The 14,923-nt window shown below is 39.2% G+C and overlaps 1 protein-coding gene across 4 annotated transcripts in view; it reads right to left on the bottom strand.

Annotated features, from left to right (window-relative positions):
• Nucleotides 1–1,217: 1,217 nt before the first annotated feature.
• Nucleotides 1,218–14,923, bottom strand: part of LOC128886341 (SAM and SH3 domain-containing protein 1-like) — a 319,040-nt gene continuing 305,334 nt past the window's right edge. For 3 of the 4 annotated variants that reach the window (XM_054141138.1, XM_054141140.1, XM_054141139.1), the window contains 5 exons: nucleotides 11,873–11,971; nucleotides 9,611–9,949; nucleotides 8,988–9,203; nucleotides 6,536–6,686; nucleotides 1,218–6,049 (listed from right to left, as the gene is read on the bottom strand). In XM_054141138.1, coding sequence (XP_053997113.1) covers nucleotides 5,316–6,049; nucleotides 6,536–6,686; nucleotides 8,988–9,203; nucleotides 9,611–9,949; nucleotides 11,873–11,971 — 1,539 coding nt within the window. In that variant the 3' untranslated portion in view covers nucleotides 1,218–5,315. The remainder of the gene's footprint in view (nucleotides 6,050–6,535; nucleotides 6,687–8,987; nucleotides 9,204–9,610; nucleotides 9,950–11,872; nucleotides 11,972–14,923) is intronic. The other variant, XM_054141141.1, reaches the window with a different exon arrangement.

A 14,923-nucleotide genomic window follows, 5' to 3' on the forward strand; every position in this document is an offset into this window, starting at 1 on the left:
TATGTGATCCAATATCTCGGAAACTATTAGGCCGTCGGAGCACTACTTAAGAGAAATGTAATTGGTTGATGACTAAAATCACAAACTAGGTACTCATTGGTTAGTAAGGATCTTGAACATTTTCAGAAAAAGCATCTATCGCGGTCCGCGCGGTGTAATATTACAGTAAAGTCATACTCTCGGTCATTGCTTGAACAAATGTTGTTAATAATTAATGTAACTATTGTCAGAAATTAATTTTTAGTTATTCCAGCTAAGAGATGGACCATATTTCAACCATAGTTGAACCATATTTTTCCGACATAATTTTTCAATTTTCTCCAGCAAATAATTTCACGAAATTAAATAATTACGAGTCGGATGAAAGGCACTTTATAAACTTTGTTTTCAACGATGTTATTAATCAACTTATGGATTACATTCGCGAGAGATGAATAGTACATTCCTTTATCACGAATACTGTGTACCATACCTAAAAATGGTAATCCTCATTCAGCCCACCAGGCTAAGAACATGAAACTAGACGAAGTTGGAAATCTCGCGGGGCAACCCCGAGAATCGCCACTAATCTTTGTAATTTCGCGCGGTGACTTTAAAAGTTAAATTAGATTTCAAGCCAAACGGGCAACGAATTTACTCACGTGGTCGGCGCCGTTAGCAGGAAAAGAAATTCGACGAGTTATTGCCATCATAATGCAGCTCCACTAAAAGTAAGTAACTTCGGTTCTCTTAAGGGGCCCGAAATAAAGGTTACAAATGGACACGTACACGTCGTTACGTTCGAAATGATTCTCAAAGGGTGCATTTACATACATTACTAAATGCTTTTTATCGCACTTTCAAGGAAAGTTCATCCGACTGACGGGCATCTCTTTTATGACGTACTTTTTGGCGAACGAGCTCCCATTCAAAAGGCCGACCGTGTTCTCTGACAGTGTATTTGCTGTATTTTTCACCTCTGAAAGCATCTACATATAATCTGGGAAACATTTTTCTTAACAAGTTAAATAGTGACTGAAAACAGCGAAGTCGTGTTAGCTCCTATTCACTCTGACGTATTCATTTCGTGTCATATTCTATTCGTAACCTAGTTTAGCTCCTTACCTTTCTACTAAAAATTACTATTTTGAATTGGACTTTCAACTGCACTCTGAAAATACCAAACCAGGATTTTAGGAATTATTCGGGAGGGGTACAAGAAGAAACCAGACTGCGTATTCTGTCGTTTATTTTTATTCACCGTCAATAAATTAGCAGTTATCGTCGAAAATCATACGAGAACCAAGAGACAATAAGAATTACGAATTGTGACCTCTGTAAACCCCGCAATTAATGAATAAATACAAAATTAGCATATCAAAATGTTCAGCGTACGTGCACTGACACGATTCGCCGTTTCCTAATTAGTTTCGTTATTTTTTTTATTTTCTTTATGTACATCATTATACCTCGAATTGTAAACTTCGCAAGAATAGGTAGACTAGACCGCTAAGTAGATGCTTAATCATGTTTCACTAGCGATTTTTAACGACCTTCTAGACACAATGCTTTTGACGTTTTTCTCCGACGGTGGCCATTTCGTTTCATTAGACGTTCGCGAACAAACCGATTCCCATTTTCGAACATGGGCGCGCTTAGGCTCCTTTAACTTTCCTTTCGAAGCTCTTCTCTCTCGAATTACTTATCTAAATTACAGCTTATTGTGTCTACTATTAGAATGTATCTTCTTTTGTACATCGAATGCTGCGTACTCCCCGAGCTAATAAAATCACTATCGTGCCTACTCGTACTCTCGTAAAGTAGTCGTCAATTAACATCTCTCACGCATTCGTCCACCCCTCTTCGTTCTTTCTCTCTCTTTCTCTCTCCCTCTCATTTTCATCCTGACTCGTTCTCTACAAATAATGTTACTCTCGATGGAACGGATAAGCTACAGCGTTTATCGTTAATTCGTGTATTATTATAATAAAGATTTTTTTTCATTTCGCTAATTTATTTTGCTAAAACTGTCAAACTTCTGAATAGAGTCACTGCTTGGAGATATCGATGCCTATCGACGAGGGCATCCCGTACTTAATTCAACATAACCGCAGAGTTCGTCTTTTATTATCACCTACAACGTGTTCGAGTTCTCGTGAATTTCGTTTTCTTTTCTTTTGTTCGAGAATCACACGACGCCCCACGTATCCACGAAAGACATACAGCAAATCAGTCGCAGTTGTGGAAGCAGTACGTGTCAACAAAAATCGAGTCGTGCGCGTGTCATCGCCTCCCCCGCCCCCAGTCGAGTCGCGAACGACAAAATTTCACATGTACAATAATTGCTTTCCATTCGTCAATGGTCGTACGAAATAGCGTTCGAAAAAATGGGGGAAGTGAATTTCCCAAAAAACTACTCGTAAATCGATAATAATGAAGAAGGTGAACATGCATCTTAAATTCTACAAGATTTCTTCTAACGCTTGCTCATCAGTCTCCGTCGTCTTCGACAATGATCGAGTTACTCTTTTTCGACAAAAATGAGTACATGGCTTCTATTTACAGTAATGCGATATATAATATCTCGGATGCGTACAAATCGAGTTAGATTCTGTGCCGTCGATCGATTTTTTTTTTTTTTTCTCTTTCACCTCGCGTAGATTTCGTTCCTGATTTCGTTTACGCGTTGCCCTTTCGAACTCTACTACCACTTTACACTATACAAAAGATGTACATAAGATCCAACGGTGTTATATATAACGTACGTATATTTATAGATTTGTATAGTCTAATGTTTTGGCAAAGGTTGGGTCAATATAAAACATCGTTAGGTTTCTATGCGTATTGTATGTACATACAAAAACTTTGTAACTTTCAACGTTTCACGTGGCATGGTGAATATACACATGTACAGGTTACCATCTTGTCGAAGAACTAAGTTGCATCGATGATGGGGATTGTCGATCGTGTACTAGTAATGTATTCCTCTGAAATGAGACGTTTATGCTAGAAAAAAAAAATGTAAAAACTGTTTAGAATAAATCTTAAGAAGTGATGCTACCAGCTGCATTTAGATGGATATGCAGATTGTGAATATGTATGTCTTGAATAATAGCATCGTAGAATTTTTTAACACTAAGAAAACAAACGCAATTACAATTTCTTTAATGTTGTATCCTATTCCACAGATATCAAAATATCCTTGGATACATGTTTCTGTACTCCAAACGTCGCTCTAATAATCGAAACTCAAGTATCGTAGGCATCTGTAAGCTTTACAACTATGGGACGCAAATACCAACGAGGTATCAAACATGACTATCAAAAATGGTGCTTTTTGTAATATGAAAAAAAAAAATGTTTCAGACTTCTTTTTCCATTATTTTTAGAAGGAAACAAGATCTTTTGCATGGCAACGTTTGGTATCCCATTCTGTAATGATACTGAATAATAAAATTGAATAATGAATGAGACAACTAGTATGGAAGAAAGATGTTTCAATTTTCCACAGATTTCTCACTTTAGTGTTTTAACCAAACCTGCTGCTTTTCACCTTGCATGCTCGAATTTCGAGACAAACAGGAGAACATTAACCCTCTATAACTCCTAAGCACTGATAATGAAATTTATTAAGAAGGGTATAACTTTCAATAAAAGCTAGTTGCCAAGTGTATCGTCTTCGTTTCAGAAATTCTAATTAACAATTATTATCAACAAGAATTTTTTGATAATATAGATACATGGGAATGTGACCTCAGAATACACAAGGGCTATAGAGGGCTAATAAGTTCATGCTCTTCAGCAGTATTAATTGGCAAGAGTAGCCAAAAGTGCAGTTCACTCTTCTGTTCACGGTTAGTATAAACCGACAAAACGTAGCAACAGCTTAGAAACCAAAGGATGAACGACTCTCCTTCTCGTAGAAAAACTTGGCAGTCTTTAATCTAAGAGTCACTAATCTAAAAGAATCAGTCACTTCGTCGAGAAAAATGATAATCGCTAAGAAGACCTATACAACGTAATAAAACTGTGAAATGATCGTTATCGTGCCGTCGTATCTCGTTCAATCGTTTCCTCAACGGTCGTATTTTTATTACAGGCTTTTACTTTACCTATCTACACATTAGGGGGACGTATATTGCTATTGTATCACATAATATTCGCTTATTTAATTATTAATTACACGAGCGTTGAAAATAACAGACGAGATCGTGAAGCGATCAGGCAGTGACGTAATTTCTTCTTTCCCGTCTCTCTCCCTCTCTCCCCAACCCTCTCTCTCAATTCAAAACCTCACCACCCGAATTCGTTCCGTTCGTGCGAAGCCACGAACTCCTGGAGAAACTTCGCCGCGGCCTCTCCTCGTTAAAACTGCTTAAATTCTGTTTCTTACACCTCTCGCCATCCGTTGCGTCTCCTTTACTCGAGATTTTTTACAAATTCAAGATGGGAATAACGAAGTACATCCTTTGTTTGATATTGAAATTTAGGAAGGGACAAATGAAGCTGGAATTCTTGCTTAAAACAAAAAAAAAAAAAAAATGAAAAAGAAAAAACGGTGGCGGCGTACCTTTGATTATAAAGTAACGAGGAGAAAGGATCGTTAAGGCAACAAAGGGTACCAAGGCACCTCGTTATTTCCTTCGATCTGATGTATTTTAAAATACGATTCCGTGTTATGTGAGGCGAAATTAAAGCAAACTTCTATGTTGTAATATTTACAAGGTGGATCGAACGTGTGCGGCCGTGGTTGGACTCGATGATGCAAAATCGATAGAAAGGTTCGCGTACACATGTGCCCCACTTGAACCCGTGCCCCAATTACCATTAAGTCTTTGTCTCAGAAGTGGTATCTCGTGATTCATTAAAATTTCATCAGGGCACGTTGAAGACTCTTACCAGATTTTCCACTCTTCCCTTTCAGAGCCATCAAAAAATTTGCTCTTGACGATACAAAAAGAACTTTCCACAAACAATTTTCTTCCTCTATTCCATTATCGTTAGAAGCAACGAGGATGTTTGACATGTTACCGAACCTTTCCATTGATCTTGTACAGACCAGGTGACACTCTCAGCGTACTTCGGTTGCGGAGATCTCTAGTGTTGACTATTGGAAACTTCTAAACCCTACTTTGGTATCGTTTCGTTCCAAATTCGAGAAAACGTTCCTGAAGATTCAACTTGTCATCCGTTCAACCTGTCGAAACGCTGCCACTTGCCAGCCAACTCGCAATATCATTCGACCCTGTGTCACACGAACAACGCGATGACTCTCTGACAACCAAACTGGACACGGATCGTCGAAGCAAGATGAATCGAAACGTTACATTTACTCTTCACGGGTATCCAGAGTCGCCGTTTTGAGTCTTGTTGGCTGGTTGAGAGGTGGGCGATGCCCTGGTGAAGTTCCCGAAGTTCTTGGTAGGCGAATCTGAAGCAACGCTGGCTAGAGCCTTGTCCCGAGGCGGTGGCGCCGAGCTGATGCTGGATGAGCTGACTCCGGAGTCGCTGGATTTTTCACTAATACAACCCCTTTGTCCGAGGCCAGGAACGCCGCCTGGACCCTCGAGGCCAATGTCGCTGCTCCCCACCACGTATTTCACCAGGTTACCAAGCTTCTGTCCACTATCGCAGGCGTCCTCGATCACCACGGTTTCGCCAAAGTTTCCCTTTTTCGTCATGAATCGTATGTTCCCGCTACGCAACAATGGTGACTTGTCGAAGGGAGCTTCCTTCTGGCTGATCACGCTCCCAACGATGGGTATGTTGGGATGAAAGTCGTCTTTCCCATCGGACACGGTGTTCCCTTCCGCGCTGACGCCACCGATACCCTTCGCGGACGCTGTGGCGTCGAGATTGTTCTCTCTGGGCAGCTTGGTAGTCGCTCCAGACTCCGGGCTTACGGTTCGTCGACTGGTGGGATTCTTGTGGGCGTCGTAGCAGCCGGAATCTCGCGGGAACTGGCGACGATTAAACGGTGAACAGTGGCCGGACGTCTGGTCGGAAGTTAGGACCAGTCGACTGACCTCGTCGCCTTCCGAACTTGATGCTAAATCTCCCTCGCTTCCGGCTGTTGGGATACAACAAAAACCGACGTATAGTTCCGTTACCTCGAGGAATTTTGATTATTCGGAATTGTATTGGGACATCCAATGGTTTAGATTATTTTTCATTGTTTGGTGGTTAAGTCAGGTCAGGGTGAGAACTGAATATTTATAACAAAATTGACGGGTGAATAGATCAGCACAAATAAGTGGTGCACGTGTAGTACAATCGCGTAGTAGATTAATTTACTAAGAGGAGTCTGAAGAACGAAGAAAATGTTTTGGAAAAATTGAGGTAATACAGAAAACTATATAAGGATACTATTGATAAGCTGGATTAGATAGTGCTAATATTTTTCAATGGTCTATAAATGGATGAAATATGTGCCATCTAATAATTTAATTTTGACTTTCAACTCTACTCTATTTTTATGGAATATGTGGAGTTCAAAAAGAAAATGATCTACAATATGCCAAAATGGAATACGAAGGTCGAACTATAAGTAACTCACATTGTAGATCGTGTAGCAATTGTACAGCTGTAAGGATCTTGGCACGATGTTCTGGCTGATGTATACGCAGGTAATCGAGATCCGCAGGTTCTATTTCTCTGAAGAGTTCCAGATCCTCGTATCCGTTCAACACGAAAACAGGAATGTGCTCCTGAGAAGAATTATCGTTCGATTTTTCATTAGTATCGTCTGCACTTTCTTTCGCATCATTATCTCGACCAAAAATTCACATTTGCACTCATTCTTTTGTTAATGACACAAATAAATATTATGCAGATGTAAAGAGAATACATTTCTTTAATTGGAATTTTACCACTCCCCGTTGGTTCGTGGGTATGCAAATCGCTGTTAAAATCACATAATTTACACGATTCTATTATTTCGCCGCATAGATTCATTCGACGTCCAATCTAGAATTATTAAGTTGCAACATTTCAGGAATTAGTACTCGTGGTGGATTCAGTCGACTTTATTTTGTGCTTTGATTAATATCTACATCATCGTTAACTTTGCGACAGTTTCAGTCGGCGATGAAATACGATGAAAGTTAATCCGTGGACGGACTGTACGGCATTAAGAGAGATGAACAATTTCACGTATAGCGGGGTAAAAAAGGAGTGACAAGAGAGGAAAAAGAACAAGTTTACTGAAACTGGAGAAACGGGTAGAGAATAGGAAAAACGGAGAATGAGCAAACGGTGGAAGAAAACTGGAACGTTAAAGATGGGAAAAAGTTGGCGGTGAGATAGTTAAAGTAATTGTGAAAATAAGCACAGCGAAACATCGCATAGCACGCGTTTTAACAGTACGGGTTTCACTGTAACACGATTCGTAAATTTGAATGTACTTTTAGGGCATCAATGTGGATTGGACATGCTTTGTATTACACTTCTACAAAGGATCAATACATAAATTCAATGACCAGTGACAATATATCGTTTCAATTGCCAGATTAATTTATCGATATATTCATTTGCATACATTCAATAATAAACTGCTGGTAAAGTATGAATGCAATGCAAGAAAAACTCGAATACTAAAATAACCATCAGCAACTGTTTCTTCGTCGATATTGTTTGCATACTAAACAACTCACTGCTAACTCACTTCTTTTAATTGCATCACTCTAGGAACACGTGTGCGATACGTTCCAGTCATTTTCTGCCCCGTGTCCTCCGGGTGTTGCAGCTTCCCTCGATAAAGAGTATTTTTTAGTTTATTCCACCGGATAAAACTCTAGAGTGGAGATGCAGAGAATGGTTCGGCCACTCCGCGGGTCCCCGTCGACCGATCCGGGCATCGAGTAAAATTGAAATCCAATATTGCTTTTGCAATTCTAGAGTAATGTGCTTTGGGCACCCGTCATGTCGAAGCAGTATGCATTCCTTAATATTCAGTGGAATAACCAGTCGAAAGTTCTGCTAGAAATTTTACGTAGGAACGCAGCGTATATTGTTGTCGTGCGAGTGTGTTCCGTGAATAAAATAAGCTTCGATGGCCTTCGCTGACACAATTTCGCGCCAAACGTTTACAGATCAGTATGCTTGCTGTACACGTGAAATATTAACGTGCACGTCTTGAGATTAAGCGAGTGAAATGGCTTGATAATGTATAGAGATGCAGTGAGCTAAATGTGACTCGTTAGTTACGTTATTGCAGACACTGATCCGACAAGGGAACGACGCGTATTGTCAACTGCCAATTTTAATAATGTTGCATCAACGTGTACCCGGTATAATCTATATCATATTTCGTTGTTACAATATTTTCGACTTTAGGAGAGAAATCACTCTTCATATCATAGATACTCGTTTTAAATGAGTATATCAGGTCATTCCATAAGTTTGTCTAATGTCTTTTAAACTATAATCATATATGCTCGTTTATTACAATTCTACAAAAGATCAATAGATAAATACAATGTCTTCTTTAAACGAGTGTGAATTAGCATTTCAGCCGAACTATTCACAAATTCAATGAGAGAATCGTGCTGAAGATTGTGTCAAATTTAATTAAAAAACATTAAAAGATTAGAACATTAGAAATCTTCAAGTGTATTGGCTGCCAGTCAACGTGTTAAATAATGCAATTTGTACACCGGAATATTTTCCCATACTTATCCCAACTGTTTCATACCTAGTGACAATCAATCGAATAACTTTGAAGCCAATGCGGACATTCGCGCGAATTATTTAAAATTTCGCAGCGAAAGAAAAGTAAAAGTGAGAAAGTGTCGCTGAAAAGGGAACTTGTCACGATCCATGGAGCAACCGTGAGGCTGCACGCGTTATAAAAGGTACGTGCTGAACGGAACAAGTGGGGGCTAGCGCGCATGAAAAGAAAGAGGTCCAACGAATAAAGAAATGTATAAAAGCTGGATCCCTGCTTTGTATTCGAAGCAATGCAAATGCGAATCAGTTTGTTCGAGCCGTAGCAAGATACTGCTCTCTACCTGAAGATTCATTCTCTGCAAGAGCTCTTGAACGGAACCGGGCTTTTGCCTGTACCTCTGGCCCCACTTCCCCCGCCCCTCGGATTCCCCGCGCCTTGGAACCCTGTCGTTCAGTATCTCAACGTTTATGAACTTGAAGTGGCCTATCCTGTTGTGCATGATACCCTTCCACAGACCGCTCTTGTTCATTTGCACCACGTCGATGATGTCTCCCTTCTGCAACAAAACCAGCGACGGGATTTACCTTGCGACTCGCCCACGAAAACCCTTCGACTTTCGGATGAAGTTGAATGAAGCACGATATTCGTCGCCCGGATTCGTTTCCATTTAACGGGCGATCCTGTAAAGTGCTTACGTCGTTACGAAAAGTTTCAAAGAAAGGAACACGACTTCGGCGACTTTAGAAATTAATGACGTTTCTCTCGGGTCCTTTGTTCAACCTGTTCAATGTGCATATTGAAGTTCTGTAAGGGTGGGACATCTTTCTCAATTAGGTCCTCGTGAGGATGAGATTTCAAATCTAGGATATATGTACCGAAGGCATATGTGGCAACGTTCGCTGAGGTTTCGACCCTATTGTCAAGATTAAATAATTGAAAATTTTGTTCGGGCACATAACGAACCTTGAACTTCAGCGCGTCTTTGTCATAGGGGCTAGGCGTGTAGTCCACCAGTGCCCTAGCCCTGCAGAGCACAGGCCCCATGGTGGTCGGGCTGATAGCGTCTCTGTCCTCGCAGGATATCGAACTATGATTGCTTCCAGCACGCACAAGCGCTTGTGTACTGGAACCGCTGCCGCTCGGAAGACTTTCAACGCTGCTAGCACTGCATGGGAAAGCCTCGGAAGAGGCGCGATCCTGGCGAAGCCTCGAGATTTTGCGTTGTACGTCGTGTCGCAGGTTTCTCGCTCGTCCTGCGATCCGCGCCCTAGCGTCGCCCTCCAGCAGAACGCTAGCTTCCGACTGGAAATTTTAACAGGGAATTGAATAACGCTGGATGGTCGATCGTGCTTTTTTCTTTCTGATCATATTCATGGAAATGAAAAGAGGAGATTCGTAAACGGCTGTTTGTTCGATCGATAGAAGAGCCACACAAAACAGTTGTACAGTGGATCAATCAAGTCGTGGATTTCATTAGGGCATGAATTTATGCGTGAAATAGAGTTTGCTGTTCTTCACTTTCTTTTTTTTCGTAAAGGAGTAGAAATTGGTTGGTATTGTGGAGCTATAGGGCCAAGTCAATCGAAGGTACATGTGCAAACGTTCGTCAAGGTTCGAGCACATGTGCCAACGTTCGCCAAGGTTCGAGCACATGTGCCAACGTTCGCCAAGGTTCGAACACATGTGTCAATGTTTAGGCGCTATAGAATAATTTTTATTCTATACTTATATGTTTTAATTCAAACCATTCATATTCTACGTTTTCTATCATAATTTTTTAAATTCTCTGACATATCCATCACGGTTATTCAAGTATCCGCGTTGCTATTGTAAGTCAATTGGGACTTCGTTTCGTGTAGCTGCTCTATCGAATAGAAGTCAATCGATGAAGTCTTTTTACAAAAGATATACAGGATTAATCGGACTCAATTGAAAATTAGAACGATTGTTCTGTAAAGTTTTGACAACATGCAACGATTATATATATATGACACGATCGTAGAAGATTCACAATGGGCGTCGAACCTCGGCTTCGAGCCTGCACGACGTCGTTGTCGACTTGTCGGTGGAGTAGACGCACGTGTTGTGATTGTATAACTCGTGATAATGTTTATATACGTCTACCTTTGCATTTTGCGTGTATATTTTGACGTAACGCTACTGCGCAGTAGAATGCATCCGACTAATATTCAGCGAAGCGGCACAAGAATGGGTGATAATGAGATCGAATCACTAATAAGTGATCAAAACTTGCGTGCATACAGATGTAAAGTCTGGATTATGTTCACCTGTCTGTTTTGAAATCAAAAGAGACCTTAATGGGTCACGTGGAACTTTCATTGATGAAAATTTGATTATTCATTTACAGAAATTACCAAGATCAATTGAAAAGTAAAGACAATCAATAGTTCTCAAAGAAGTCAACTAGACGAGTGAACATATTCACTATGGATATCAAAAAATTGACTTACCCCACCGGACAGACCAAACGTAAAAAATTAACAAACGAAAAAGCGTTCTAAATGTAAGTGCACGGTAACCATGGTTAGAATTACGTTGGATCGGTGAGAAAGTAATGTCGAGTGGAATCATTTTGACATTTTTATTTTCTATCAGAAAGAATTTACTATTGTTCGTTATAATTAGATAATTAAAAATTGAAACTTGAATAGAAATATGTTTTATCTTTTAAACGGTGTAACATGTATATTATTATTGCATTTGTACACATTCTTATAGATTTCCTCATACATATTTTTCATAAATCCATAAATATCGCAGTCTAGTTATAATATTTAGCAAAGTAACGTCACAATTCACATCATACCGTGATCGTCAGGTTGAGACTTTCCTATTCTCCCAGCTGCAATTCGATTTTTCAGCAACTATTCTAGCATTATTGACCACTACAGCATTCGATAAACCTCATAGTTCTGACCAAAACATTCAATGTAACCCAGTAATAATAAAATAACCTACAATCCAACTATAAGCTGCTCGTTACCAGTAGCTTTGCTTCGGTTAAAACAGACATCACTTTCCCACCGACCCAACAGCGTTCCACCATGTGTACTATTTAATAATAACTACTAGCACACACATAGAGGAGTTTTTGTTCTACGTTAGCCACAATCATGCGACACTTTACCAGTGCAGCAATAGAAAGGACAGAAGATACAGAGAAAGGAGACATTCGTGACAGGAGGACTTGTATATGTCACGTACTGCGTGTACGGTGGCGGAGTGCTGATTCTCAAGTTCTTCTTGATCCTCGTAGTCGCTGCTTTGGCTCGGTGACAGTCCTTCTTCGCCGCTACTCCGGCTCTAAAACGTTGATACTCACAGAGACAGTTCTAATCACGCATATGTAAAGGAGAAGCGGACTTATTTCGGTCTAGTTGCGTATATAGTAGATCGGTGTGTTAGAGGAGGATTGGTCGTTACAAAAGAGAAATAGGCTAGATTAAAATCAAACGTGAAGGTACCATCGGTAGTGTAAATCGAGAGAACGCCAGAATTAGGATACAAGTATGAGTTGGATATAAAAATAGTTACCATTCGTGCACGTACGAGGATCAGCCCAGAATATATGTGCATGCTATGAGCTTCCAGGAAGACAAAATCGGGGTACATTTAAGTGATTGTTACGTTCTTGATTCGCCCTATTTATTTCATCGATGTATCTCGACAAAATGACACCGAAATACTTGCAACATATAGTTTTAATTTTAATTTTGCTGCGAGTTCTTCGGTAAATTTTCTTTGATGAGATATTTTTATTGTTTTATTCTTATCTTTGTTGAGGCTTGAGTTGGATTAGATCCCAAAGTGTTCGGAAAATTTGTTTCTACTTAAATTGAAGAGAATGAAATGTATGCACAGAGCGAAAAGAACCCAATCACGTGAAAGTAGTAAGTGGAAATAGTCAGATTGATGAAATTTCTATCTAAACATGCCTCGAAGAAAATTTCAGGTAAAGCATTCCCTTGGTGAATTGAAAGTATGCCCTCGTGTACAAACTCTTGATACATTGTTCGTGACGTAAAGCGCTCGACTTGCAATACGGTATCCTAATACGTAGCAGAAATTGAGAGCGGTGTACTACGCGTTCTAAAACTTTTGAATGAAATTTCTGGAAAAGTTGCATTCTCAGCCATTCGCTGTAAAGTTCACGAAGGACGGTTGGTCAACTCATCGTCGGCGCAAAGAAACTTTTCTTCGCTGACGTCCTCGGATATTGTTTCATTCGGTGAAAGGTAGCCTTAATGGTAAAATATGTTGTACATATCGTACAAACTTTTATGTGATCCACGTCAAATCACGGTGCAACGTGGGAGGAATATGGAAAGTTGAAATGCAAATTTATTTTTCTAGAAGATTAATTTTGTAAATTCACGTAAATAAAGCAACGAAAAATAATACACACGTATTATCTGCTCTAACATTTATATATTTTTTTTACGTTAATACTAAAATTTAATAGGTGAAAACTAGTCTCGATATTGTGGATGAAATACATATTCAAATAAATTTAAAAAAAACTGAAAGAGCACGGCAAAAAGTATTTTCAGATTTTATAAATATTAATCAAAAACTTACCCTCATTTTTTCAGAAATTAAACAGCTATTTCACTCACAACTTTGAGGCTGGTAAATTATTCAATAATAAAATAAAAAATACGTGTGCGATATTTTTCAATGCTCTACCTGAATGCAAAGTTTCATCTAAACTGACGCGATATTCTTTCATAGAAAGATGCGAGGCAAGTGTTGTGCCATCCCTTACAATCTTCTTATCGGAAGTCATCAGTCTTTTCCACCCTACAGAGCTTTATTAATACCTTTTCCTCGAACAAAGGCTATACGCTTTAAGCAAAGTCTATACACTCTGCCGACTAGCTCAACATCTTACAAACCACTCTAGTAGGGATTTACCATATGCACGATAACTATGTCTGTCGGCGAGAGATTTTGGTACATGAGTAGATTCTTGGTTTGAATCGTGATCTTTAGGAAATGAATTTCATTGCTAGGATTGCTATTAGCTTTGATTGTGTTAAATACTAATGGTGAACAAATATATAAAATAATAGTTGTATTTTATATGAAGCATGGTTGAAAATCTCATTACTAACTTCTTATGTATTTGATCTGATTTTGTTTTATCAAAACAAACAAGATTTGGCCTGGACTAAACTTTACAGAATGAAAAAGCATGATACGAGCCTGGAACATACCGTTCGGGCTCATTTAGATTAGATTCGCTTGCGATTATGTTGGAGGTGCGGGTATATCTGCGGAATTCGCGAGAGATTTGTTAAAAGGTTGTACGGCTAGACCACGTTGCGAATATGCTTTGATAGTGCACGGCTAACCAGCATGAAAAATCAATATTCATGAATACCACACCCGTATACTTGGCTATGCATTTAATCTAGAGAAATTTCGTACTTCCTGAATCGAAGATGTTGATGTTTGTTCCTGCGACCTGTATGCCGTGCGCGCGCGTGTAAAAGTGTAATCGTCGAGGCATATACACCCATACGCAAGTTTTCGCGACGGTGTTGCGTACGGGCAAGAAACTAAATGGATTAGTATGCGGCTCTGGTTCTGTTCCATTAGGTAAATAGGAAGGTGTTCCCAGGAATATAATCGCGATTCGACGCTAGAAGATAGCGAATTACTACAAATAGCCTAGCCCGAAGTGGATTGCTCAACCTCTCGAATTCGTTTAAATTTAACTCTGTGCTAGAATACAAACATACCCTTATTTATTATTTAATGGGATTGTTTATATAGACGTTTATATATTCTGAACTTTACATTTTCTTTCATACATGTCGTATATGGAATTTATTTTTGAAGATCGACCCATTAAATAGAATCCCCTTTGGAAGCAAAAAGAAGACCACCTTCCGCTCAATGGATTACACATTTCTTTGAAATCAAAGCGCAACCGATCAAGTCAATAAAAAATCCATCGATTTCTTCCGTACGAAGCGTTAAAAAATGAGAGTAATTAATTACAAGAATATAGGTTCACAGGCGAAGTTTACATATAAAATTGAAATTATTCGAGGCCCTTCGCATTTTTCCCAACACCTCGTATTTTAATTTTCTAACATCCGTCGCTCTTCACGTCAAAATTATCCTATAAACCAAAGAACATCCAACATATAACCTCATACCTTACGAACCAATCAAGGACAAAATAAAAATGAAATCTGTTATAGGATTATTTTCAAATAACAAAAACAAATGTATATTTTAGGATAC

This window comes from Hylaeus anthracinus, unplaced genomic scaffold, assembly GCF_026225885.1.
Source record: "Hylaeus anthracinus isolate JK02 unplaced genomic scaffold, UHH_iyHylAnth1.0_haploid 11982, whole genome shotgun sequence".
In the NCBI taxonomy this organism is placed as follows: domain Eukaryota; kingdom Metazoa; phylum Arthropoda; class Insecta; order Hymenoptera; family Colletidae; genus Hylaeus; species Hylaeus anthracinus.